General features: G+C 44.1%; 3 protein-coding genes across 7 annotated transcripts in view; 1 reads left to right on the top strand and 2 right to left on the bottom strand.

Moving 5' to 3' along the window:
- Ca-alpha1D (Ca[2+]-channel protein alpha[[1]] subunit D) overlaps positions 1-11,454 on the top strand; it is a 118,707-nt gene extending 107,253 nt beyond the window's left edge. For all 4 annotated transcript variants that reach the window (XM_076527458.1, XM_076527459.1, XM_076527457.1 and 1 more), the window contains one exon: positions 2,458-11,454. In XM_076527458.1, coding sequence (XP_076383573.1) covers positions 2,458-2,805 — 348 coding nt within the window. In that variant the 3' untranslated portion in view covers positions 2,806-11,454. The remainder of the gene's footprint in view (positions 1-2,457) is intronic.
- A 195-nt stretch (positions 11,455-11,649) lies between these two features.
- LOC117217845 (dnaJ homolog subfamily C member 2) lies at positions 11,650-14,767 on the bottom strand. Its single transcript, XM_033465690.2, has 5 exons — positions 14,571-14,767; positions 13,905-14,177; positions 13,403-13,787; positions 12,206-13,310; positions 11,650-12,128 (listed from the first exon to the last, which is right to left on the bottom strand). The coding sequence occupies exons 1-5, from the start codon at positions 14,620-14,622 to the stop codon at positions 12,078-12,080; spliced, it is 1,866 nt and encodes a 621-aa protein (XP_033321581.2). The 5' UTR covers positions 14,623-14,767; the 3' UTR covers positions 11,650-12,077.
- A 347-nt stretch (positions 14,768-15,114) lies between these two features.
- On the bottom strand, positions 15,115-26,723 carry Rip11 (Rab11 interacting protein). Of its 2 annotated transcripts, XM_033465692.2 has the most exons (7): positions 26,404-26,723; positions 21,107-21,145; positions 19,255-19,501; positions 17,522-17,903; positions 17,164-17,444; positions 16,037-16,487; positions 15,115-15,967 (listed from the first exon to the last, which is right to left on the bottom strand). In XM_033465692.2, the coding sequence occupies exons 1-7, from the start codon at positions 26,432-26,434 to the stop codon at positions 15,791-15,793; spliced, it is 1,608 nt and encodes a 535-aa protein (XP_033321583.1). In that variant the 5' UTR covers positions 26,435-26,723; the 3' UTR covers positions 15,115-15,790. The 2 variants fall into 2 exon arrangements, with proteins under 2 accessions (XP_033321583.1, XP_033321584.2); XM_033465693.2 differs by lacking the exons at positions 19,255-19,501; positions 26,404-26,723 and adding an exon at positions 21,939-23,169.
- Positions 26,724-27,528: the final 805 nt, after the last annotated feature.

The raw sequence follows: 27,528 nt of genomic DNA, 5'->3' as shown, positions 1-27,528 counted from the left end.
GTAGCTGATTTCTTCGATGCTATTTCGAAATCTACTGGAAACACGCGTTTATTATTGGCTTGGCAAGAAAGTAATTTCGGTTCGCACCGATAGATAGCGTTACGTTTCCATTGTCATTCTTTTGTTACGGTTATAAAAGTGGAATCTTGTTTCTATTTCATTGTTTTAAGTTGGCAAGAAAGAAATTTCGGTTTGCACCAATAGATAGCGTTACGTTTGCATTGTCGTTCTTTCGTTGAGGTTATAATTTGTTTGCTTCGGCTTTGATAGCTGACACGTTCAGGTTACTATAGAAACAAATTCCGTGTAGTTTTGTTTACAACTGACAGTAGGAAGTGACGTCGCATCTTCCATATAGCCCCGACCTTGCACCGTCGGATTATTATTTATGCGGAATCACGAAATTCACAGAAAGATGGCATCGAACAGAATAGAAAATATTTGACCGATTAAACTTCATTTCTTGTATAGAAAAAATTGAATTTTATTTCACGTTGAAATACCGAAATTACTTTCCCGCCATTCCGATAGATGGCGAATGCAATCCCGATTAGTCTTCAAAGGTGTCAGAAACACTCGCTTTCATGGTATTTTTCAATCAAGAACTTTGTTAAGCTATTGTTTATAGAAATTGTATTAAACACAAAATGCTACCGCGAGTAGAGCGCGTGATGCATTTATGTCGAAAATTACTAAATCATGTGCAAAACAGTAAATGTATTTGAATAATATAGAAACACTTTTTTATGATCTTCATGCCAGTAAAATTATCAGAGCGAACGAACGCCTGTGCAGCTGCTGTACCTTGGAATCGATGCGGACGATTTTTTTATTTAAAAGTAATAGTTACTTCGCTCATTTACATTATGCAAATAATGCAAGTGCTAGAGTAAATCCGAACTGAATATTGTACAGAATATTCTGTCGCGTATGAATTGATTCGAATAGCACAGTTAACACTTGCCACACTTAAAAATCACTTTCACTAAATTGATTTGTAAGATATATGTTTGCAACGTTTTTTCCTTGAGGTTATAATTTCTTTGTCTCCGGCTTTGATAGTTGACACGTTTAGGTTAGGTATAGAAACAAATTCGTGTAGTTTTGTTTACAACCGATAGTGGAAAGTGATGATTGCACCATCGGATTATCATTTATTTCGAAGTTTACAAAACTTTTTAAACGGTAAAAATTTCAATAATAACGGTAGTCTCGAATCGCACTTGACTGAATGTTTTACTGATAAGGGCCAGAAGTTTTATGACCGCGGAATCATGAAATAACCAGAAAGATGATAAAAGGTCATCGAACAGAATGAAAGATATTTCTGGAAAACATTTATTTATAATATATATATATTTATGAAAAACATAATATATAATATTATATTATATAATTATATATATTAATTAATAATGAATTAAATAAAATAAATAAATTAAATATTAATTAATAATTATATATATATATATATATATATATATATATATATATATATATATATAATATAATATTATATAATATAATACAATATATTATTATACAATATTTATGAAAAACATTTCTTCTATAGAAAAAATTCAGTTTCATTTCACATTGAAATACCGAAATTACTTTCCTGCCACCATCATAGAACGTTCCTGAAATTTACGAAACCGCTGAACGAATATGAATCGATGTTGGACCGGGTATCCCCTGAAAGTAAATGTATCCAAATATATTATATACAGGGTGTCCCAAAAATGTCTTGTAATGCGGAAACGGTGATTTGAAGTAACTTTTTCCTTATCGAAAATGCATATGAGGTTAAATACGATAATAAATACCGAGTAAATACGATAATATTGGACACCAATTTTCAGAGTTAATTCGATAATTGAGCCGTATATAGGTTGTCCTAAAATTATGGTATTTCCTGCCAAATGAGAGGTTGCTGAGGTGATTTGAAACAACTTTTTCCTTATCGAAAATGCATTTGAGGTTAAGTACGATAATAAATACTGAGTAAATACGATAATATTGGACACAAGTTTTCAGAGTTAGTTCGATAATTGAGCCGTATATAGGGTGTCCTAAAATTATGGTATTTCCTGCCAAATGAGGGGTTGCTGAGGTGATTTGAAACAACTTTCTCCTTATCGAAAATTTAATCCGCGGCTTCGTTTACGAGTTATCGACGAAAAACCTGGACCAACCGGAGAGCGAGTGCGGCCAGCGCTCCGCCCTTGCGGCCAATCCCGCGTCGCGTCGGCCATATGACGCAGCGGCGGTGGTCGCGAGGGCGGGGCGCCAGCCGCGCCACTCCCCGATTGAACAATGTTTTTCCTTAATAACTCGTAAACGAAGCGGAGAATTGAATTTTCGCAAAGGAAAAAGTTGCTTCAAATCACCTCAGCTACATTATATAATATATCCGTCGCCAATATATCCAAAACCTTATTGCACGTTGCGTTGCAGGTGCTCGTGGAGCAAGGTCTGGGCAAGTACTGCGACCCGGACTTCGTGAGGTACACGTCGAGGGAGATGCAGGAAGCGTTGGACATGACGCCGGAAGAGATGGACCGAGCGGCTCACCAGCTGCTCCTGCAGGAGCGACGGGGTCAGCCGTTGACATACCAGCTGCAGCAGGCGACAGGCGACCCTCAATGGACGCCGCCTTATCAGCCTGTAGGTCAGCAGCCTTCAGGCATCGGGTACCAGCCTTTGCAGGAGCAACAACCGGCCGGTCCGCGACAGTACCAGTACTATCGCGGACAAGCGCCTGGTCCGCAACCACCCCCGCAACAGCAACCGCCGCCCTCTTAGCGATGCGACGATCCTCCTGCCGGTTCTTTTTCTAGCTCCGACGTGTAGCGAAGAAACGACAGGAGGCGACGAATGAGAGGCAGTCAGTCCAGTCAGTCACAGGTCCCTGGGATCTATGGTCGCAACGTCCAACGTCCGTTTCCGCTTCCCTCGGAACGCCCGAGAAGCGTGTAGGACAGCGAAGAAGCCCTCGGGCGAGAATCGTCGGCGAGCCTTCGACGAAGAGAAGAACTCCGATGCGCGGAACAAGAGAACGATGGGTTTTGACGCAAGCAATAAAGCAACGAGAGCAACGACCGGCGTCCATAATCGCGTCTTTCGTACCCGGGGAAAGGGCCGTTTTTGTACTCCGCGGAGAGACCCAGGGCGGAAACGCCGAGCGGTCGAAGGTTGCCGATCCCGGTTCGCCGATTTTTCCTCCCCTCCCGCGATTCCGACGTAATCGGACGGGAACGGCAAGAGCCCGGATCGGGTGTAAAAAGCGAGGTGCGTTCGAAGTTCCAAATAGTCCGGTTTCGGATAGAGAAACGACGGATTCGAGACGCTTCTCGAAGACACGATAATCGAGATTCCCGCGGGTTTTAACGAATCCTTCCGCGCTTTCTCTTTCTTATCGTGAAACCACACTCTCACACCACAGAGACACATGTACACACATGGATATATAAACAGAAGCCACAGAGAGACAGACATATTTACACGGACACGCGGCTACGAACACACACACACACACACGCACGCGCGCGCACACACACACACACACGCACGCGCGCGCGCGCGCGCGCACACACACACACACACACACAGAGAGAGAGAGAGAGAGAGGGAGAGGGAGAGGGAGAGAGAGAGAGAGAGAGAGACAGACAGACAGACAGACAGACAGACAGACAGACAGACACGTACACGATTATTCCTTCGATTTACCGTTGTTAGGTATAAGTCGAGAAACTCGTTAAATTGCTCTTCGTACGATGGATTCTAGATGAGATAACAAGTGCCTAAGTATCTGTAACTTTTTTCGGACCAGAGAAGAGACTTTTATCAACTTAGAACGAAGTACCGTTTACCGCGAATTACAAAAGCGAGTTGCGTGTTGAGTGTGTACGCTACCGATACTTGTAAACGATATTATAGATAATTATTATATATTCGTATGTAATTGTACAATTGCATAAGCTGAGCTCGTGCGCGCGCAAGGATGAATGGCCGATAAAACGGACGCCACCGGCGAGAGATCATTCTCTCGCCTTTGTATAGCCTAGGTTGTGTCTGCGCGAGAACCAACGGAGGCTCTGAACGACAACCAATCCCGGAAACAGCCTGAGAGAAGCGAAACGAGATCTCGCTCGTGTCTTCAGCTTCTTTCTAGCTTTACCATTCGCGATCGATCGGAAAAACGGAACTCGCGCTCGAAACGCGGTCGGCCCGATCTCGGCACACGATCGATCACAAGAGCGTGTAAACTATTGGGAACTGGAAAATTGGCGGCGGAGACGGTACGGGGCAACGGTACTTAAATTATTATTCACGCGAGAACGAACGAAATAAGTCATATTCATGCACAGTACTTAAAATTTTTCTGTTTACGAACGTCGAAAGCGATTACTGCGATGAACTTATGTGTGTGCCGACTGCCATCTTCTCAGTTTCTAATCGAGTTCCGTAGAGTTATTCGAATCGATCGCCACTTTTCACGGACAACCGACGATCTTTTCTACCGAACGCTCCGACGACGACGATTTTACTCTTCCCTTCCTCCTCCGTTCCCCCATTTTAGACTCGATTTTTACAAATTACCTCCCTCCCTCCCCTCAACCTCACTACCAATCCCCCACTCCAACGAAATTTCAAATCGTGTGCACAGAGTGACCCATACCACCGTCCATAAGGGAGAAAAATGATTTCGTAAGAGGCAGGCGTGATTGTCAAAATTGATTTGAAAACAAGAAAATGATACTTTATGGAATTTGATCATCGCAAAAGAACGAGCACTTTGAGAAGGTCACAAATTCTAAGAATAACGTGCAAATATTTGTGTTATTCTATTCAACGTTAACAATACTTTTGCGTGACGAATACTGTAATGTAATGTCTCTCTAATTGGCGCTCAGATTGCGCACAAAAATAGACAATTTAGGAATAGGAGACACGATTCTTCGAGTCTCGAGGCACATTTATATGGTTGCCGATTTGTCAACAATTATAAAAACGAGGTGCAAGGCTCGAATAGTTATCTCCTGTTCTTATAGCTCGAATAGGCATCTCCTGTTCCCAAATTGTCCATTTTTGTGCACAATCTGAGCGTCAATAAGGGAGACATTACTGTATCCACAAAATTGGATAATTTTGGAAAAGGAGATACGATTGTTCGAGCCTCCTTATCGCTCGTTTTTATAGTTGTTGACAATTCGTAACTATAGAAACGAACCGCAAGGCTCGAATAATCATATCTCCTGTTCCCAAATTGTCCTTTTCTGTGTACAATCTGAGCGTCAGTTAGAGAGACATTACTGTATTTAGTGCAACACTCGAGCAAACTTTCGTAATTCTCCACTTTAACCTCTTTAATGTTTCTTGAGTCGATCGATTGTTTTCCAGCCGAATAAACAGCTTTCCTCGCGAAGTTTGATCGAAACGCAAAATTAAAATATTTCAATTATTTACAACTTCGGCGATTGGTTACTTGATTTTGAGGTTAAGACGGCGGCATTTGTTCGGGATGGGTTGCTGAAGGTGGACTTGCAGTACGGGGCCATTCTGGGCACGCGCACATATATATATTCTTGTAGCTGCCAGCGTGTGTGCGTGAAAGCGGAAGAGAGAAAGAGTGCGCGCGTGTTTGCGAGACCGTTCGGAGCGGAATGCGAGATATAGCACGCGACTGTCCGCTACCGGAACCTTCTCCCAACTGTTTCTCGAGTCGATCGGGAGAGTGACGGCCGCCGTTTCCCATTCGCTTAGCATAGCGATCGGAGTCGGTATCGTCGTTGAAACGAAGCCGAACGAACCGATCTTAAAAACGGGCGTGGTTCTGCCGATGTTTCACCGACGACGATTCGCAAGTAGCTTACTTATCCGAGGGCTCGTTTAGCCGCAAACTTAGTGTTGAACGACGCGTTGCCGGTATTCCTTGACGATCATATGTTTTGCAGCGGGGAACATGCGAACGAGTTCTCCGAGCCGCGCCGCATTTTCATTCGAGAAATCTCGCGTCCCTCGAGTGGCCTCCACTGTTCGGGGCCGTTCAACTTCTTCTTCTTCTTCTTCTCGCGTATACCTTGAAACGACGTTGACAATAATTCTCATCGATGACATTCTCAGAACCACGCGGGCTCCGGAGCACCTCTCGCCGCCTTTTTTTCAGCCGTTCGCGTTCTCCACCTTCGACTCGTCGCAGACATCGTCGTGTCCCCTCCTCCCCGTTCGCCTCACCTTACGCCCCCCCCCCCACGATTTTCCTTTGTATTAAAAACGCGCGCCGATTTATCTAGGGTGTAAGAAGCGTCGCGAGAGCCGCGACTGACGCGAGCCCTTCGCCGATTAAATAGGGAACCAAACAAACCTGACAACTGTTCCACGAACTAACGAAGCGATTCGAACGTTTCTGACGCGGTAATTTACTTACTCGTGCTACGATCTGTTGGACGAGGCGAGTCGACGAAGACGAACAAGCTGTGCGCGTTTCTTCCCGCCCGAATCTGCTTGATTGTTGGCTTAACCCTTTCGGCGACCTTTCGATTGTCACGAAACAGCTGCTGCAATCAACGAAAATATGATACTGTTTGTATAATACTTACAACCTCTGGCGGAGATGTTTAATCGAAATCGTGGCGCGCGAAAGAATAATCGAGCTTTCATTGGAATCGAAAATATATATATATATATATATATATATATATATATATATATATATATATATATATAGGGTGTATAGAGGTCCCTGAGGTCATTTGAAGCAACTTTCTCCTTAGCGAAAATGTTCTGCGAGGCTTCGTTTACGAGTTATTAACGAAACAACAGTGACCAATGAGAGACGAGCACGGCCGGCGCGACGCGACCCAGTCAACGAGCGGTCGGAGCTCGGTTCCGCTCATTGGCTCGGCTGGCGCGACGCGGTTGAGCCAACGAGCGGATGACGCTCAGTTCCGTTCATTGGCGGCTCGGCCATCTTGCGCCAGCCGAGCTCGCCTCTCATTGGTCAGCGTTTTTCATTAATAACTCGTGAATCGTGCCTCAGAGAAAATTTCTGTAAAGGAAAAAATTACTTCGAATGACCTCAGGAACCCCTCATTTCCCGGAAGTACCATAATTTTAGGACACCCTGTCTATGTATAGACTATATACCATGCAATGGCAATATTAAAATAGCGATCGCGATTGCCGAATGGAATCACTATCGAACTATCTCCGTTTGTATCTTACAAAAGACCAAACGTATTCATCTTTGTACAAACATTTTCTCTGTGTGCACAACAAGGCTAATCGTCGCGTTTGATTTAATCGGTATAAAAACATGTTTCAGATCGAATACAAGAACGGTCCGAACGATGGACGTTCGATTCGCTCGATCGAATACATTTTGCTAAGAGTGTATAACAGAATAAAGCGAGAGTACTGAACTTTGATTAGAAGCGACAATTTATATGATGCAAAATGGTTCAGCGAGCAGGCACTATGATCACCATTTCAACCTACCAGTTTCGGTTTTCTTAATCAAATCGCTGCGATTATTCGAACCGTTTCGGCGCGTTTCGATTAGAGCGATCGAAGGATGAACGAATAGAAAGTCGCCGGTCTTGTGCGCCTGCGTCGGCTCGTCTCGTCGGATGGAACACAGAGGTGTGCGTACGTGTATGCGTGTGTGTGCGTGTGTGAGAAGAGCCGAGACATGATCGGGGATCAAGACGGGAGAGTGGAAGCCGAAAATGAAGCTTGAGGAGCGACAACCTCGGGACGCAATCCCGAACACATTCAACAATCGTCCCGGGACTATGCTGCTCGTATGTCGTACACGCATCGTACTCGAACCTTTCGTATTCGTTTTTATTCCAGCGTCTTTCTAATGGTTACGCGCGTTTGTCTATACGGCGGTCTTTTTATACTGTTGTAAAGCGACGTTTACACCCCAAGAACCGTGCTAGGATTATTGCGCGTGAGCGAAAACTCGACATAACCTACAAATCGTGATCAACGAACTCTGTGCGGCGCTTCGCAGTCTCGTCGCGCCGGCGTCGCGAGAGGGAAAGAAACTCGTTATAAAATCGCAGAACAATTTTTCGACAACGGAGAGAACTTGCGGAGAGTTTGCGATCGCATTCGAGAGATTGGCCAACCAATCGGGACACGGCAGATCGCGCGGCGAGACTGCGTCGAGCACGGGAGATCAACGGTTATGGCAATTCCTGCGTCCTGATCTTTTGAGGGTGATCATGAAAAGAGGGACGACGAAGAAGCTTAGGCTCTCACACACACGCCACTCTCTCCCTTGTTTCTGTTAAGACTTTCTTCTATGTACAGACGCGGTGCGACTGGCTTTTTCCTCTCTTCGTTTGAAAAGACATAACCTATTCTGTATGTTCCGACGATGGCCGCCGCGTGTGTCCCAGAACGTGGCCGGTCTAGTTCTCCCTACGTTTTTGCTTCCGTTTCTTCGCCGATTCGTTCACACCCGAGAAACAGAACCGAAAGCCGAAGGTGAAATTTGTCAAAAAGCTGCTTCCCTGTGATCGGGATTTTCGTTTATTGCGGTATATACAGGGTGTCCCAAGAATGTCTCGCAATCCGAAAGTGGCGGGTTCCTCGAGTCATTCGAAGCAACTTTTTCCTTTACGAAAATTTTGTCAGAGGCACCGTTAACGAGTTATTAACGAAAAACAGTGTCCAATGAGAGGCGAGTTCGGCTGGCGCGAGGCGATCGAGCCAATGAGCGGAACTGGGATTCGCGCGCCGGTTGGCTGGGCCGCCTCGCGTCAGCCATACTCAATTCTTATTGGTCACTGTTGTTTCGTTAATAACTCGTTAATGGCGCGTCGCAGAACATTTTTGTAAAGGAAGAAGTTGCTTCAAACGATCCGAGGGACCCGTCATTTCCGGATTGCGAGACATTTTTGGGACACGCTGTATGTTAAGAGGGATAATAACAGTAAAAGGCGATTGCGGTGATCTTGAAAAGAAATTCACGAGCGTGATTACTCATCAAAAGATTTATTTAAACGACGTTCTTTAAACGTTCTTTCAGCTATTTTTTGCCGATGAACCCGTGAGGAAGTAGTTTTTTCCACAGATTCACCTGTTAAGTTTCAGTGGCCATGAATGTTGCGCTGTACGAGGAAGTATGATTTTTCGTTAAATTTTCGACGAGTTTAACAAGTAAGTCGTGCGAACTATATAAATGAGTATAAACGAGTTCCGTATTGTTCGGAAAAATGATGCAATTTTAATGGCCACTACGAGAATGCGCGACACCGCGAACCATGTCGCGATCGATCCTAACGATCTAACCGATGACGATCCCTCGATTTTCTTTTGGACTGTACTCCGTTCGAGTTCGAATCCCCCGGCGCGTTATCTGCAATAGCGTCAGTTTACGGGCAGTTCTTATTTTCTAAACAACAATTTTAGTTTCCAAAGTTCTCGTCATCTTGTTCCATTCAATTATTAATTGAATTATATATAATATATATAATATCATTATATATATATTATATATAATATATTATATTTTTTATTATATTATTATATACTATATTATATATATAATTGAATTATTATTATTATTAAGTTATTATTTATTATTATCAAGTTCCTAAATATTTCCGCAAGCTTTTAATCTTGCTACCGTCATTTAATTTACAAATGCATAGAATTCGCGTGTTTCTCGTTAAGGCCATTACCGCTGAAACATCGATCAATCTTCAGCCGTGTTTACAGATCCCAGAAAATCGTTGACCGCCATCTTGCGTTAACAGGAAATTCGTTGAACAGTAGTTAATTCGATCGCCGTCATGGTTCGTCGTTTATGTTTGAGAAGCGAGACCGAATATTGTTTGACCGCCTCGAATGGGGATTTGTTCGGGGATTTAAGAATGGTTGTTGCTCGTCCCCGATCGTGGAGGGAGCGAGCACGCCTTTTGTCGCACATTCACACGATTCTAGTCCGTTAAGCAATTTTACAGTGGTAAGGATCCCGATGCACAAACCAACAACGGACACGCACACGTCATATATACTGCCGGTTTTCTGTTCGATCGTCCCCACTTCCTGTTGCTTCTCGCGCCCGAGTCAGAGAGAGACAGACCAGACACCCTCTTGTTCAAACACTTTGTCACCAACGGTCCATCATCGATTTCCAATTCATATTTAATTATTTCTCCCGAGAGACGGCAGTGGACAATGAAATCGCATCGTCCGTTAAAGACACAGTTCTTCGAGCGTTACAGAGCAGCGAATTCTTCTAACCTTAAAATTACAGAGCGCACAGCAAACAAATTCGTATTCTCTCTAAAAAAAGAAAAAATGTTACATTTCTTCGTGTTTTACATATTTTCTATTATACATAATCTGCGCTTCGAAATTAATAAATTTGTAAAAGACCGTCTATACGTATAATACAAAAATCTTCGTCAATCATTTTGAATCGATTCGGTAGTTTCCAACGATTCAAGGTGACAAAAAAAGCACTGTTTATCTTCAACAAGGTGCAACTTCTGCATCCACTGCTGCAGCATAATTACCGATGCGATTTAAGATTAGGGCACACGGCCAAGCGTTAACCCGTTTACAGCGTGTCGAATAACGACTTTCGACGAATTTCGCGAGGGAAGTGTTCGACCCTCGAACAGCGCCAGAGTCACTTTTGACACGTGCCAGACTTTCGAACGTGAAACAAGGTACTTTGCAATAGATCGAACGGTGAAACGCGTGCGCGACCGAGACGTGGGTCACGGGTGACCCGAGCTGGCCGAGGGTTCGATATGAAAACGATGAGAAGTTCCACCGGCACTCGATACGATTTCTTTGAATTTTTGTACTCCGGTACTTTCTGGTGTCGCACAATCCCGGAACGTGAATTGAACAGTTTGGAACATGAATCTTGCTTCGGAGAGACGATGGTTGTTGGGTGGACGAGGTAAATTGATCGATCGTCCGTGTTCCTCCGAACGGAATTGAGGAACGAGGCAACCGCCGCGAGTCGGCGTTCCGAAATCGACTCGCGAGCCGACTTTAAGCTGTACAAGATCGTTACATTTTGAATCATTCATTTCTCGTCTCAATCGGTTCATTTTCTTCTCTTCTCTTTCTATTTCTCGCGCCGCGACGAACTTTTATTTTAGGATCCGTTTCGATTTTTTTTCAACCGGAGAGAAACGAAACCAAGGCGAAGAGAAAAACGCTATGATTTTCGGCGAAGCGGAATTGTTTAAGCGCGGGAAGAAACATTCGAACGACGTTTTTTGCGCGCAAAACACACACACAGATATGTACGTGCATGCGATTTGAAAAAAAAAGAATGAACTGCATGGACCACAACGGTATTCCGCTGAATAGAGACGAAGAGAAAAATCACGTGAAAACTAACAGAAAAAATTGTTGTTGTTAATGTTGTCAGAAAATGTGTCAAATTAAAATATAAGGATTTCAAACATCCAACGGTGTTTCACTAATATGTTATGCTCGTGTTTTGAAGATCTTCGAATCACATCACTCGTCCTTTATTTATACAGTACTTGATTGCGCGCGGGTTTCGTCGCGATACCGTATTTTACATTACTTACAAATATAGGCGTTTGTTTTTGTCTCTCGATCGGAGAGAGAAAGGAATCAGAGGCGAACAACGAGAACGAACAAAATAGAAACGGAGTTTTATTCTCATGCACGCATCTCGTACACCCGGGGACGAACAAGCGAGCCGGAACGAAGAGAAAGACCTTTTTGTTTTTCTTCCATGCGGTTTAACGATTGCCATGAAGAGAATTGTACAGTGGTGTGACTAAGTGCAGGCGATTGTTTCGACGCGTGTAAGTAGCGGAAATTGGTTCCTAAAAGACTGTGTTGTCAACGAACTGTGCACGCACGGACTAAAAAGCAAGGCACAGATATATACAAACGGCTGGGCGCGTCTTTGTTTCTTTTTGTCGGTGAAAGCTAGAATTCATCTGTTTCTTCCAAACACAACGAACAAGTTCCTACGCGACGTGATCCGCGGGAGTCGTCTGAATCCGAGTTTAGAATAAGTTAAAAAATGAATTTCCAGTTTAAACGATGGACTACTATTATTTCATCACTTGCGCCGCCTTTTTCGCTTTTACCAGCTCCACCAGCTCCTGCAAAAGCCATTTCGTTATATTACAATTTGAATAAACGTGTTTCTTTTGTTTTTCTTTTTTCTCTTTTCTCTCACCTTGTATCTCCTGACGCACTCCTTTTTCGTTCTAGTCGGTATGCACGCGGCGATTTGATCCCACCTATCGGGCACCGTGGTGGGATAGGTTTTCAGAGCCTGCTCCAGCAGCTTCTGTTCGGCCGGTGTCCAAGGCTGGGGTTCCTTCTTGGTTTCCTTTTGCTCCGCCGAGATCCCATTAGCCATAGGATGATCGAGGCGCTCCGTAACCGCCGGCATCCGCTCCTCCACCGACTCCTTGGCCTTTTTCTCCGCGATGAAATTGTCGAAGGCCTTCTTGTTCGCCTGCTCCTTCAAGCTGGACTTGCTGAAGTCCGTGGACTGCAGGTCCTTGGCTTTCGCGAGGACTTCTTTCGCGTCGCGAGTCACTCCGGCCGTGGAGCTGCTGTGTTGGTTGATAAAGTTAGCGACCACCTCCCAGCGCTGATTCGTTCCGGCCGGGAACAGGTTCACCGCCTTGATCAGCAGCTGAAGGTCGTTCTCGTTCCACGGAGCCGTGTGAGACTTCACCTGCTTCTCCGGCGTATTCCTCGTGTCATTCGTGGTGAAGCCTATCCTACGCTCCGCCTCTATTCTCTTCTCGGTGTCCTTCATGATGTCGATGAACGCCGACCTACCCTCCGCCTGCAGCTTCTTCATCGCCTCCTCCAGCTGGACCAGCTTGAACAGCTCGCAGATCTTCTCCACGCTTTCCATGTGCCTGATGCTTTCGGCCGCGTTGTTCGCGAAGTAGTTGTTCGCTTTGCAGAAATCCCTGATCGCTTTCCTCTCTTTGCGAAGCGCCTTCTTCAGCGCCTCCCTCTCCTGCTTCAGTGCCTCCATCTTTGCTTTCTCCTCGCTCTCTCGCTTCTCCTTCTCCAATCGCTCCTTCTCCGCCGCGTCCCTCGCTATTCTCTCTTCCTCCTGCTGTCTGGCCTTCGCCGCGTCCTGCTTCGCCTTCTTCACCGCCGTCTTCTTGTCCTTGTCGTCCTGCTGGAACTTCTTTATCCTCGGGTCGGTATTGTAAGCCATGTGGACCAGGCCACGTATACGAGCCATTTCCTCCTTCTTCCGCTTCGCGCGTGTCGCTTTGTTCTTCTTTTCGATCCACTTGCGCATATCTCGACTGAAAGAAGGACACAAAAGTAAAACAGGATATAGAATAGAACTGACATTTCATATAATTTGTAATAAACACTTGGCGAAGCTAAAACTTACTCCTGTCCGCTTTCCTTGTCCTCCTCGTCCAAGTAGGAGTATTCGCGCCATGACTCGAAATCGTACCAGAAAGAGTAAAACTGTTCGACTTTCGCTCTAGGTGTATCCGGCCCACCTAATCGCGGTACCGGCTGCTTCACAGACCATCTGGCATTGTCCCTGAACGCTTTACCCATCGCCATGTAGAAGTTGGTTTTACAGTCTTTCTCGTCTGGCAAGTCGTCGTTAAAGTACGGGTCTACGCTGTCGTAGCTCTTCCTCTTGGCAACGTTGCCCAGGGTCTCCCACGCCCTCGTGATGCAGGTGAAATAATCGTCGTCCCGCCGGATCTCCTCTCCCAGCGCCTTTCGTTTGTCCGGATGATGTTTCAGGATCTTCTGCTTATCTGGAATTCACCAACGGAATACTTCTAAGCCACCTTAATCATAGCACCTGGCAAGACAGCGAACGATATAACACCTACATTCCTTTACAGAGTATACTTTGAACTTTCTTTACGTACAAGCCCTTTTAATAATCTCTTCGGTCGCTTTGTGCCTGACTCTTTTCAAGCCTAACACGGCGTAATGATCTTGGTCTTTCCACTCCTTTGGGTCCAACGACCTCAAGTACTCTAGGTCATCCTCGAACTGATAATTGGAAAGATCTTCTTCGTCCGACGACTCCGTTATCATGTATGGCTGTGTAATGCTCCGATAAAACTGTGCTTGCCATGCTTGTGCTGTAGAATAAAGAACCAGCGGGCCGGCCGTACTTGTCTCCGCTTTCGACGAGTCTGCAATTTATTTTCAATTAATTCTCCCCGTCGGGTTCGATCACTTATTCGTAATGGTATTCGTTCCACGCGTGCTTGCATCTATGTACGTGCACACGCGAAAATGTACTATAGCTCGGAACCGCGTGGTATATATGAGAGCAACGAGATATTCAGAGTTTTAAGGTCACCTCTACAAAATTCTGAACGCGATGTTTCACGCTTAAAATATCCTCAATTTACCCATATTCCCGGAAACGAGAACCTTCGCGGGAACCAGCTGTCAAACGAATCTATTTCAAACGGTATTACGAATATCCTTTTGTGTGAGGAAAACCGTTGCGCTTCGAGGGAACCTAACCTCGAACGACCGGTGTCAAAACTACGGAGGCGATTCCGAGCGAGAAACTTTACCTGATATCGTGTTGAAGGCAGTGGTGTCATCGTTGCCCGTGCCGTCTGTCATCGTTCACTATCAACGACTTCTAATTCCCACAGAGAAACTACTAGAAAAGCCGCAGCGAAAACATAAGCGATCGAATGCCACCGCGCTGCGAACAGTTCAGGAAGAACGAGCGGGCACTGCGAGCTGCACAGATGTACGATATATTAGAATAAATACTGACTACGCGACCCGAAAACATTGACCCTGAACAACACACGAATTTCATTTGTTTCGTGCATAAGTGTCGCGATTCGAATTTACCGAACCTAAATTTACGTTTATTTTATTAAATATATAATATATATTATATTATATTATAATATAATAAATATTAAATTCATTCATGGTTTAGTCTTCAAAGTCTCGACGATCGATTTAGACACTTATATATGTCATTAATGATAGCAATTGTTTCATTCGCGTGCATAAACGCGCGCGGAGGAGTGCCTCCATCGGTTTGTACGTGTAAATAATGCGTGATCGAACTCGTAATTAAACCTTGTAGATTCTTGATTTTCTTACATAAATAAATATGTATTTGCGAAAATATGATGTACAATCACGTGCGGAGATACCGATCATGCACACACGTTTCAAATTCTACAGTTTATTCGTGTTAAATAGTAAATTTGTTGTTTCTCATGACATTTACTTTGGACGGAGACATCAGGTTTTTGGGATGAACGATAACATAGAACGCTTTCTCTCTCTCTCTTTCTCTCTCTCTCTTTCGGGAAGACTAGGGGAGTATTCGCAACTTTTTTTCCCACATTTCAAAGCGGTTGGCACAAATGTCGCACCTTTCCTTTGCCCTTTTTCTTTTTTTTTGTTTCGAACTCGTACAATCTTACAATTAAAATACTTCATTCGAACGATAACAAAACGAAGAAAACATTAAACGTTTCGCGAGAGTCTCTAGAATCAGGAGAAAGCAACGACAAACGACGATAACGCCTATGTGCAACATTACTTAAGAGTTACGGTTCCTAATTGTTAGTCGAAAATAAATTAAAGCGCGTGGTTCGTAAAATAAAAATGGTTGCACGGCAGCAGCAGTCAAACGTGCGCAAATGTTAACGACCGGAACGGATCGAAACGGGCGCTAGGCAATTATCACTAATCACGCCGGGAGATGTAATCGATCTCGACATCAGGAAACACCACCAGATGGAAGAACATTTTTAATTGTCTACTGATGTCCGGGCGACGACAAACGTCTCTGCGATTGATAGGGATTCTGCAGCAAGCGTGGCGAGCATTCGATAACACGTAACAACAACGCGTCTATGTAATCTTCCAAATCGTTCAAACGCTTCTTTTTCTGCATCACTTCCGCCTGCAGCTGCAGCGTTAGCTCTATCAAGTCCTACAATGAAATAGAACAATTAACGTGGTACGAACAAGAGCATGGTATGGAGAACAAGCTTGTAATTACCTCTCTCGATTTCCCATCAAACTGAGAAAGAACCTCGTGCGGCAGGTGGCTCTTTCCAGTGATGGTGCTTCGAATCGCGTCCTCGCCGCCGATGATGATTCTTTCCGAAGACAAATGATTATTATCGTCGTTCAGCTCCTTCAGTTTATTATTCTCTTTCTCCTTTTTCTTGTCTTTCCTCGACTGTTTGTCGTCCTTGGGACTCCAGCAACCATATCGATCCTCCTTCTTCTCCTTCAGTTTCTCCTCTTTCGCGCTCTTATCTTTATTCGACACGGGTCTCTCCTCTTTGTTCTTGTTCTGCAGGACTTCACGCGGCGCTGGTAACGGCGGCTCCGGTGTTTCTTGGAATCTCAAGGTCGTCAACGACGGTGAACGAACCGGTGACGCTTCGCGATGATCCTCTTTCGGCTCGTCGATCACGATCTTTGGACTTGGCTTGTTCTCCCATCTGAAAGAACGGTCCTGCTTTATCAGAAACTTTGTCATTTCTTCGTGGAGTTAAGAAAAACTTTAAACCCAAGAGGGTTTAACTTTAAACCTAAAAGATTAGGGTTTCAAGAATATAGTCATATTAAGTTATCACTGGACCGCGGATTTTATACATCTATGGGGAACAATGTATAGGTGAAGCATAGAATAGTGATAAAATTACAAGAAACTAATAACGTGGATATGTTAACACTAAACCTACCGCGGTCAAAGCGACCGCTTTCTTAGTTTGCAATTCTGCAAAGTTCCGAGACTCTTTCGTGGAAAACGTTTTAAGTTATAACGTATATTATATATATATATAATATAAGTTATAACTTAAAGCGTCTTCCATATATATAAGCGTTATACATATATGTATATAATATAAGTTATAACTTATATAACATATATATTATATAATAATATATTATTGGAGCAAGTATTATAATAAAAACTTTACAAATTCTAAATAAATTCGGTCTTCTCGCTTTTGTGAAGTAGTACATGCCAGTTAGTATTACTGCTTGGTAGGTTTAGCGTTAATTACAACTTATTAAACAAGATTGCACTTGGCTCCTACGTCTTGCAATTGATGCGAACAATTTTTATCTCGCATTAAGATTCGCGGTCATCATTTATGACTTGCTTCGTACCGTTTAACGTTATTAGGGGTTTGTTTCCCGTACAGTTTCAGACCCCACTCGTCGTCCTTGGTGTTATCGACCTTCGATAAAGAAGTGGTGGATGCGCTCATAGAATATCTAGGCGGTTTGCTGGGCGCTGCGTTAGCTGGCGCAGGCGGTGGGTGGTTGGCCTCGTTAGAATGATTGCCGGAAGAGACGCTCGAAGAAACGGAAACCACGCTGTTGCTGTTGCCGCCCACGACAGGGGCATTCAAAGACGAGGCCGAACTCTTGTGCGACAGGTCGTCGAACTAGAAAAACAGAAATGCAACGTTGTCAAATCGTTTCATCGTTTCTAATTCATGGTTATAAAAATTATAAAAATTACCGTAAATTCGTCCTCGTCCTCGCTGATTACACCGGGATCAGCCTCGCCAGGTTGTTGCTTGGTGGGAGTTCGAAACTTCCGCTCGTCCCTCTCGTCCAAACCGTCCTCTTTGTCAAGATTATGCTTGCTTTTCCCTTTCACGCGATTGCCGATGGATTTCGCCAACTTCTTCAGGCCTTTCCGTTTCTCCAGGCTTCCTATGCTCAGCAAACTTCCGCCGATCGAATGGGCGGCGTTGGATAGTTGTCCCAAAGAGCTCTTGTGCCGCTCTTTGTGACTCAAATCTGTCAAGCTGCCTGCCTTCACGATGAATCCGATCTTCACTTCGAGCTCGCCGCGCTCCTTCGTATTCTCCTTGCCCGGTTTACTTCCGAGGGTGTACCTGATAGCGAACGGTCGTTAAAATATCGACGGAACAAGTTCTTAGAAGCAAAAAGTGCCAAATCATAATAAACATTAAAAAATCACCACTTTTCATTACGGTAAAGTGACTTATGCCACTTTTAAAATAAACGGCTCATTTCTTGCTTTACATATATTCTTTCGCGTTCTTTTAACCCTTTGCACTCGAGTGATGACTCTGAGGCACCGCTAAAATTCGTTGCACCACATTTTAAGATAATTTTTATATCAAGAAAGTTCAGATTTAAAAAATTGTTAAGAGTATAACCGTTGCACGAGTCCCAAGAGTCAATTTCAAGTGCATAAAATGCGTTTTATAGTATTGGGTTGGCAACTAAGTAATTGCCGATTTCAGTTATAGATGTCTCTCACTCCCATTTTTATGATATCCGCAAATGTTATATTATAAAATTATTATTATTATTATTATTATTATTATTATGTTATTTTTTATTATCCGTGAACGTTAGTAACTGGACAAATTGAATGCAGCGATCAAGGAAAAGCGACCAGAATTGGTCAATCGTAAAGGTGTCATTTTCCAGCAGGACAATACTAGGCCGCACACGTCTTTGTCCACTCGGCAAAAATTGATGGATATTGGTTGGGAATTGATGTTACACCCACCGTATAGCCCTGATCTCGCGCCATCGGATTACCATTTATTTCGATCCCTGGACAACTCCCTTCGTGGTAAAACTTTTGACGATAATGACGCTGTAAAATCTCACTTAACTCAGTTTTTGGCCGAAAAGGATCAGACTTTCTACGAGCGTGGAATTTTCAAGTTGTCAAAGAGATGGCAAAAGGTCATCCAACAAAATGGAAAATACATTACAGATTAAACTTCGTTCCAAGTAAAAAAGAATTTTTTATTTCATTGAACAAATCGGCAATTACTTAGTTGCCAACCCAATATAAAATAAAAATACTACGAGTTAGAAAGATGATTTTATATTTACGGTTAAAATGAGCTTCGAGCGCAAAGGGTTAACTTTCTCAAGAAGTTGGTCTTGTTGTTCGTTTCAGAACAAGTGGCCGCGAGACGGAAATCTCCCGAACGATTATTACAACTTTCCAAAATACCATACGCGGGTATACCGCTATGCGTTCACTCGCGGCACATACTTTCCTAACCGTGCGCACGTGTCTGTGCGCATACGTGAACGTTACGCTGTAGGATGCGCCACACGGATGCGCGCCATAATTCCAATAACAACTCCACTTTCAACGAGAAGAGCTGGAGGGGAGGGGGGAAGGCAGGAAAATGAAAGGTTTTTCCACGGTTAGGACGAGAAAAAGCCGGCGCGCGATTCTCCCGTGGCACGAACCATCTGTTCCTGGGTCTCTCGTAGACGTCGAAGCTGGACAAAGGTATGCTGATGGTGCCAAGGAACTCGTCGACACCCAGGAAATTACGATGAAGGGCTGTCAGCACGATTTCCGCGGTGTTCCCCTGCTCCGGGATAATTAATTCGCATTCCTCGTGCCATTCTACGTCCCTCGCGGCCTTCTCCTTCACAGAGGTCTGATACTTCTCCTTACCGAGGGCGATCGTCACGAAACAATCGTTGGTTTCTGCGTTGTTAAAGTTCAAGTGAGATTGCGTGGGCGCCGGAGACGGTCAACAAGGTCAGAATTAGCTGTGTCACGTGACTGATATTAAATCTCGTGGGAGACGGTGCCGATCTTGTTACTTGATCGCCATTGCATTGAAATCACCTTCTCGTCGCCCCTGAACGCGCTACATTTTTCCTCCGGTGATTTTAACCCTTTGCACTCGAAGCTGTTCCAACTTTAAGATATTCCTTCGAATGTTGTATTATTTTTGTATTGTTTGCATATGAAGGTCGGTTTAGTCGCTCGCAAAATAACTACACTTTTAATTATTCTTTCAATGTAAACAAATTTATTAAATATATATAGCTAATTATACAGGGTGTCCCAAAAATGTCTCGCAATCCGAAAGTGGCGGGTTCCTCGGGTCGTTTGAAGCAACTTCTTCCTTTACAGAAATTTTCTCCGAGGCACCGTTAACGAGTTATTAACGAAAAACAGTGACCAATGAGAGGCGAGCTCGGCTGGCGCGAGGCGACCGAGCCAATGAGCGGAACTGGGCTTCACGCGCTGGTTGGCTGGGCCGCCTCGCGTCAGCCGTACTCGATTCTTATTGGTCACTGTTTTTCGTTAATAACTCGTTAACGGTGCCTCGGAGAACATTTTTGTAAAGGAAGAAGTTGCTTCAAATGATCCGAGGAACCCGCCATTTCCGGATTGCGAGACATTTTTGGGACACCCTGTATATATTAGCTATATAATATAGCTATATAATATGAATAAATAAAATAAATATATTAGCTATATAATATATAATTATATACATTAGCTAATTATAAATATATAGCAATTTTTAGCGGCGTCTCAGACTCGCCATTCGAGTGTAAAGGGTTAATACAGAAATCTAGTTCTCTGAATGCCAACTGTTTTCACTTTATTTGTGTTGCTAATTAGCGGCTGTCTCTCGCTGCATCATGTACCGGGTGCCCCGTAAGTCGTGATACAGAGATTGACCGACTTCGTGTATTCACGGCTGGTCTCCGACCGACTCGGAAAGTTTGTTTCCTCGAAAACAGAGAATCCTGTTAAAAAATTGCATTTGTTTTTCGACTTATTCTTCGCGACTTACGTAACACTCTATATGCAGTCGCGGTCGTGATAAGTAAGATTAGACTAAAAGTTTAGCCTGATTTAAATTCTTCTTCGAATACTTTTGGTGTGTACTGTTATGCCGGATAAGTATGACTCAATAGATTCGGAAGAAAGCATTGTTATCGCGCCGAAGGTGACTCCAAAGTGCAAAGCTGCAAGCAAATACTATGATTCATAGGCGTACACCGAAATGAAATACAGAGAAATTAGCCGGCGTGACAGCGGTTGGTGGCCAGTTCTAACAGGCCTCTAAGAGCCCGCTATGCTTTGCTTTAACGAATTATATTACGCAAGGATTACGCGGGCGAGCGTTGCGTGTTCCTCGCAAAATTCGATTTGTTCGCAAAAAAAATTGTAACGCGGCCGCGCCGTCGTAAAAATAAACTTGACGCGGATTGTTTTGAAATGCGATCCCCTTCGAAGGCAGCAACGAAACCGCAAGGACGTTGTTATTCAAACCGGGACAATACTTACTGTGTTTTCCCTTGGTCAATAGATTTCTTGCTCTTTGAACTGCAAACAAAGAAAGCCGCCAATTAGTAACCAGTAAGAGAACGAGGGACTCGGGTTGATAATTAACTTGCAAGTAGCACCTTTACGCGGTTTTCCTAATGCGTTGCTTCTCGAAGAGCAAACCTTTTTCTGTTTCTCTGGTCGGAGCTCGGTTTTAACCTTTTAGGTACGGCTGAATTCTGCGCACGGCTATTTCTCTGGACGGCAGAGTCTAATGTGTACTGTACAGAGTCTAATACTGTATATTCTGTCTATATATGCAGGGTGTTCCAAAAATGTCTCGCAATCCAAAAGTGACGGGTTCCTCAGGCCATTTGAAGCAACTTTTTCCTTTACAAAAATGTTCTCCGAGGCACCGTTAACGAGTTATTAACGAAAAACAGTGACCAATGAGAGGCGAACTCAGCTGGCACAAGGCGATCGAGCCAATGAGCGGAACTAGGCTTCGCGCGCTGATTGGCTGGACCGCCTCGCGTCGGCCGTACTCGATTCTTATCGGTCACTGTTTTTCGTTAATAACTCGTTAACGGTGCCTCGGAGAACATTTTTGTAAAGGAAGAAGTTGCTTCAAATGATCCGAGGAACCCGCCATTTCCGGATTGCGAGACATTTTTGGGACACCCTGTTGACTGTTGTAAATCGATGTGAAGACAAAAGAAGTGTGGAACAATGCATATGAAGACGATTATTTGATTCAAACGATGAGCGAGTGAGCTACTACAGCAAGCCACTATAGTGGCGCGTCGTGCCTAAAAGGTTAAAACGAAGTAATAAACAATCGAAACATTCGTACCATAGACGTAAGAGCATAATCGAACTTTCTTCTGATGCACCGATCGCCGAGCCAGAGATCCATTGGGATTCGAAAACGAGATAAACAAACGTAGGCGTCGTCGAAGATAAATCCATGACGTATGCGCGTCACGCGCGATAAAACGTTAATGCGACTCGATCGGAGCGTGAAGAGAAGCCCGAAGATCCTGTTTCGGATAACGGACGGCTAAATTTCGACAGATTATTGGGATCGTTGGTGAACTAGCGCGGCGGTTCTTCATCCTACGCGAGTTTCTCTTTCCTTCGAGAGCGACGAAAGTCGCTCGGTTAACTTTTAGGATAATGTTTTGCAGAAAAGTGCTGCGTTATGCCCGGCGAGCATAATCACACGCGCTTATCTATCACAGTAAAAGCGTTTAACACTATCGGTTGCCGCCCCATTGTTCCTCGGAATTCTTACCGCGAAACCGCATTTGGTACATCACTAGTTTCGCCTATTACGTTCTTTCTATCCATCGCTATTTTCGTCCAACATGTAGTTTCTAACCGTCACTATTATCATTATATTTTTTGCTATTTTAGTACGACATTGTAGATATTTTTTCAAGCCGCAAAACAATCTAACCTTCTTCCTTCAACGTCCTATTTCGTGAATGTTTAACGGTATATGTTACGTTTCTTCACTTTCCAATCGAAAAAAGAAAATTGTAAGTAATACTTGAGAATTGCAACACTCGGAATTATAATATCAAGGTGTTAAAATTGTTTTATACTTAATCACAATTTTGCAACTTGGCGTAAAGAGAGATTTCAACTATGTTGCACGGAATCGGAAGCTGAGTCTGGAACGTCGGTAAAACAGTTCCGGCAAAGATCCTAAATATACACGGCATTGTCTCGCGCGGTCTCACGATCAGCTGGCGAGCAATGTATCGGTTTCTTATTCCATTTCTCGAGGCACAATAACTAGTTCCGCCCATTATGTTTTTTCTATCCATCGCTATTTTCGTCCAACATGTAGTTTCTAACCGTCATTATTATCGTTATTTTTTTTGCTATTTTAGTACGACATTCTACATATTTTTCCAAGCCGCAAGACAATCTAACCTTCTTCATTCAACGTCCTATTTCAATGTTTAACGGTATATGTTACGTTCCTTTACTTTCCAATCGAAAAAAGAAAATTGTAAGTAATACTCGAGAATTGTAACACTCGGAATTATAGTATCAAGGTGTTAAAATTGTTTTATATTTAACCACAATTTTGCAACTTGGCGTAAAGAGAGGTTTCAACTATGTTACACGGAGTCGGAAGCTGAGTCTGGAACGTCGGTAAAACAGTTCCGGCAAAGATCCTAAAAATACACGACATTGTCTCGCGCGGTCTCACGATCAGCAGGCGAGCAATGTATCGGTTTCTTATTCCATTTCTCGAGGCACAATAACAAGAGTCTAGTTTACTGGCTGGGAAAATCGACTCTCTCGCAGCATTCTTCCACGACTCGATCGGTTGAGCCTCGAAGCCTCTGCCTTGCTGCATCCAAATACCGTTTCCCCTGAAAGATGCATTCTTAACGGTTCGGGACTGCAGCCACCATGTTGATTAACTAAGGATACCGCGATGCGTATCGTGCCTGAGAATTTTTCATCCGCACTTGTCCTGCCAACCAGGAAATCCGACGAAACTTTCGAATAATTTCAATCCTGCGAATTCGTCCGAGAGTTAATTTGAATTTTATGTTAATTGGAAGAGAGTATCGATATTCGACGAAGAATCGCTTCGCATACTGCGCGCATAAGAAACCATAAAAACGAACACAGCTACTGTCAGAAGGGTCAAGGTGAGAACTCAACGGGCCCTACGGGGTACAGTTACGGCCCTGCGCGGAGGACCCAAGCACAGGGACGCGAAGTAGGGGAGGGGGCAGCATCAGCTGCTTCAACGCATGCTTTCACGCTTTACCTATTTTGCATGGAAACGAAAGCCCTGGGAACTTGTCAACCGCGTGTAAACGCGCACGGGACTCTAATTAACGGCGTGTGTGTAATTAGAAGAAAGCTAAATAACGAAGTACACGTAAAAACGTGTCAGGGCTAGCGTTCGTTATCGGTAGACCGTGCAGCTCCGGTGACGATCCTTCTTTCTCGTGTCAGCCATGATCGCCGATGTTCGCCGGTTCAAATTCTATCGAGCGAAACACGCAGACCAATTTTCATCGGTTGAGTCATCGTGTATCTGGGGCGTGGATGATCGCGCGCGTTTTAAATACGCTCTGTCCCTGTTGGCAGTCCGTCTCGGACAACAGGAAGCCAACATCGACCGCGTTACGACATTCACCGCCATCCGCAGATAAGTCGGAAAATCTGCGACGAGAACCATCGAGAATATTCCGGTGGTTTTGTATCCTCTACAAGAATAAGAAAGAGCACAAGATTCCATTTGAAAAAAAATTACTTTGAAATTTAATGGAAGAATGCTCCTGAGAAAAAGTTCATTCCACCGTAGTACATAGCTCTTGAAATAGCCAAAGTTATGCCATTTATAAATATATAAATAATAAATATAAATTCTTTATTTTATCTTTCTAATAAATTTCTTCATGCAACAACAGAGAACGAATATATACAGTGTGTCCCCAAAAATGTCTCGCAATCCGAAAGTAGGGGATTCTTGAGGTCATTTGAAGCAACTTTTTCCTTAGCGAAAACGCAAACCGCGGCTTCGTTTACGAGTTATTAACGAAAAACAGTGACCAATCAGAGGCGAGATCATTCGGAGCGAGACGGCCAAGCCAATGAGCGGAACCGGGCTCCGCGCACTCGTTGACTGGGCCGCCGCGCGCCAGCCGAGCTCGCCTCTTATTGGTCAGTGTTTTTCGTTAATAACTCGTAAACGAAGCGTCGGAGAACATTTTCGCAAAGAAAAAAGTTGCCTCAAATGACCTCAGGAACCTCCTATTTCCAGATTGCGAGATATATATATATATACTTTAATTATGCTTGCAAGTTTTATATATATACTTAATTACATATAAGTATGTATAATATACAGGGTGCCCAAAAATGTCTCGCAATCCGAAAGTGGTGGGTTCCTCAAGTCACTTGAAGCAACTTTTTCGGGACACCCTGTATATGTATGTATGCATTTCAAATGGAAAGAAACTGGTAAATGCTTTTCATGTATCTCGTAATACGGAATAAAACCGTTTCCCATTTCCCATTTCCCATTACCGGATTGCGAGACATTTTTGGGACACCCTGTATAGACAATCTTTATTTTAGGCTGAGACGCGAGCATTTGCAAGGGACTAAAGTCCTTTAAATCAATTCGACGGAGTTGGACGCGCTGTGAACGTGTCATGTGGTCGTAACCCCCTTCAGGGATCGTCTCGTAAACATTGCGAAACGTAATCGAGCGACGCGAGAAATAGAAAAACGTGCAGCCGAGTCGATTTACATATGGCACCGGTGTCGCTTTCCTGTCGCGACACCCTTTGTTGACTACCAAGTCGACTATCTTTACAGTCTCGCTAAGTTCACCAGCTTTGTCTACCTATGTGCATCATCGTTACCTGCATACATCTACACAGGCGAGCGCACGGGCTCTCGCATCACGTTCCTGCATGCACGCGATTGAAACGCGCGCAAACGCTAGATCGCAATCTTCTCGCCTCTCGATTCGCAACTATGTTCGTGCTCCGAAGGCATTTCGAGTTTTCACTGCCTCTTCCCAATCTGCTTGCTCCTCGAGAGGCCTTCTTTTCACGCGGATACAGAGTGGATCTCCTAAAAAATATCGCAACGTGTTTCCCATGCGACGACGGCTCGGAACGAATCTCTAACGATATTTACATCGGCGTAGCTATGCGAACGTCATCGTCTTTTTAGCGAGCAGTTTTTAGGTTAGAGCGGTTCGGGTAAATAAACAATATATGTATGTATGTAGAGGGCGAAGGATCGCCACGGTACGGTCCTGACGGCGACGGCCCGCTTTCCCGCTACGAAAGACAATTTTTTGGCACATTTTCCGCATCGGAGACGCGTCGGCGATTGCACCACTCGGCAGAATTCGAAAACGTCACTGCACTCTGGCCGCGGCCGACGGTGAATTTTTCTACGCTCGATCGCAATCGACCTGCCCCCGTCGGTCCTACCGCCGACAATCGAGGTCGTTCCAACACGTCCGTAGACGTCTCGCGGATAACACGAAAACACAAACGTGCGAGATTCCCGAGCCGCGACCTATCGATAACGACACAACAAATCTCCGCTAATCGCCTTTACCTGGCGTAACGAGATTGCGGGGCTTCGATCACCTACATTCACCGGGGGGGAGGAAGCACACACGTAACCTAGCTTCAGCTGAAGCGAATCGGTAATCGGTTTACGGTACATCTGGCTCGGTTCGAACCACCTGCCGGGCGATCCCACGTACACGTTCGACGTGTACGTGTATCGGCGGGCTGTCTCTTAACACATCTTACCTGTCACTTGGACGTGCGTCGGGCTCCACATTTTCCTCGATTAAGTCACGCGTACGCGGTCGCAAATATTCATCTGTTGTGTGTCGTTCTCAAAGCAACGTACCGAACACTACACGGGCACCGTGATCACGGCCGATACTGGCATCGCGCGACACTATTCTCACAGATTCAACCGTCACGGGTTAGAGCCGAACCACCACGACAAAATGCTCGCTGCAATGTATCAACGAGAACTATACTTCGCAGCCGTGTTCGAACAACCGCTACGTCTGTCTCGCGCACCGCGCACCATTACGGTCGCCACTGCGCAGCGGGGCTCGCGCATCCATCGCACTCACGTTCCTCGAGAGCGTAACCAACGCCCGTGTCGCCCCGCGACACACTGCGGATCCTGTTATAAATTACTCGCAAAGGTGAACTATCTCGCCGAAAATCATAAAAGGGCCGTACAATTGTGCCAATTGACAGAATTAATGCTCGAGGAGTCTGAATTGTGGTCGGTGATAGTTTCACTTTCTTCCGAGATCGTGATCGAAATAGTGTATTCAATGTACAGGGTGTCCGTGAAGTTGTGTTCCGTTTAAAAAGTACTACCTTTCTTAATTGAATTGTCCTTGATATAAACTTGACATAACCGTGACATTTCTGATGATCCAGAAAAATTAAGCTTTAAATTAATCAGTTTGAAATAAGCGAAGACAAATAAATTGTATTACGTTTGGAACTAGAATTTGAAGTATATAGAATATTTTCGTTTTGTTTAAAAGGTACGTGATGTTGCAAATATTTTAAAAAATCCTGAAAAGTGGCAAATTGGTAGATAAAACATATTAATTAAGGACATGACCTTGACATTTCTGATTATCCAAAAAAATTAAGCTTTAAATTAACCATTTTGAAATAAGCGAAGACAAATAAATTGTATTACATTTGGAACTAGAATTTGAAGCATATAGAATATTTTTGCTTTGTTCAAAAGGTACGTGATGTTGCAAATATTTTAAAAAATCCTGAGAAATGTCAAATTGGTAGATAAGACGTCTTAACCAAGGACGGTAATAAAAGATACGATCCACCTATGATTATCTGGAATGACTCTTTTTAATATGGGGGGACGGTACATTT

The sequence above is a fragment of the Megalopta genalis genome, unplaced genomic scaffold (genome assembly GCF_051020955.1).
Source record: "Megalopta genalis isolate 19385.01 unplaced genomic scaffold, iyMegGena1_principal scaffold0023, whole genome shotgun sequence".
NCBI lineage: Eukaryota > Metazoa > Arthropoda > Insecta > Hymenoptera > Halictidae > Megalopta > Megalopta genalis.
The sequence above is the reverse complement of the archived record's forward strand: the minus strand, read 5'-3'. Positions and strand labels throughout refer to the sequence as shown.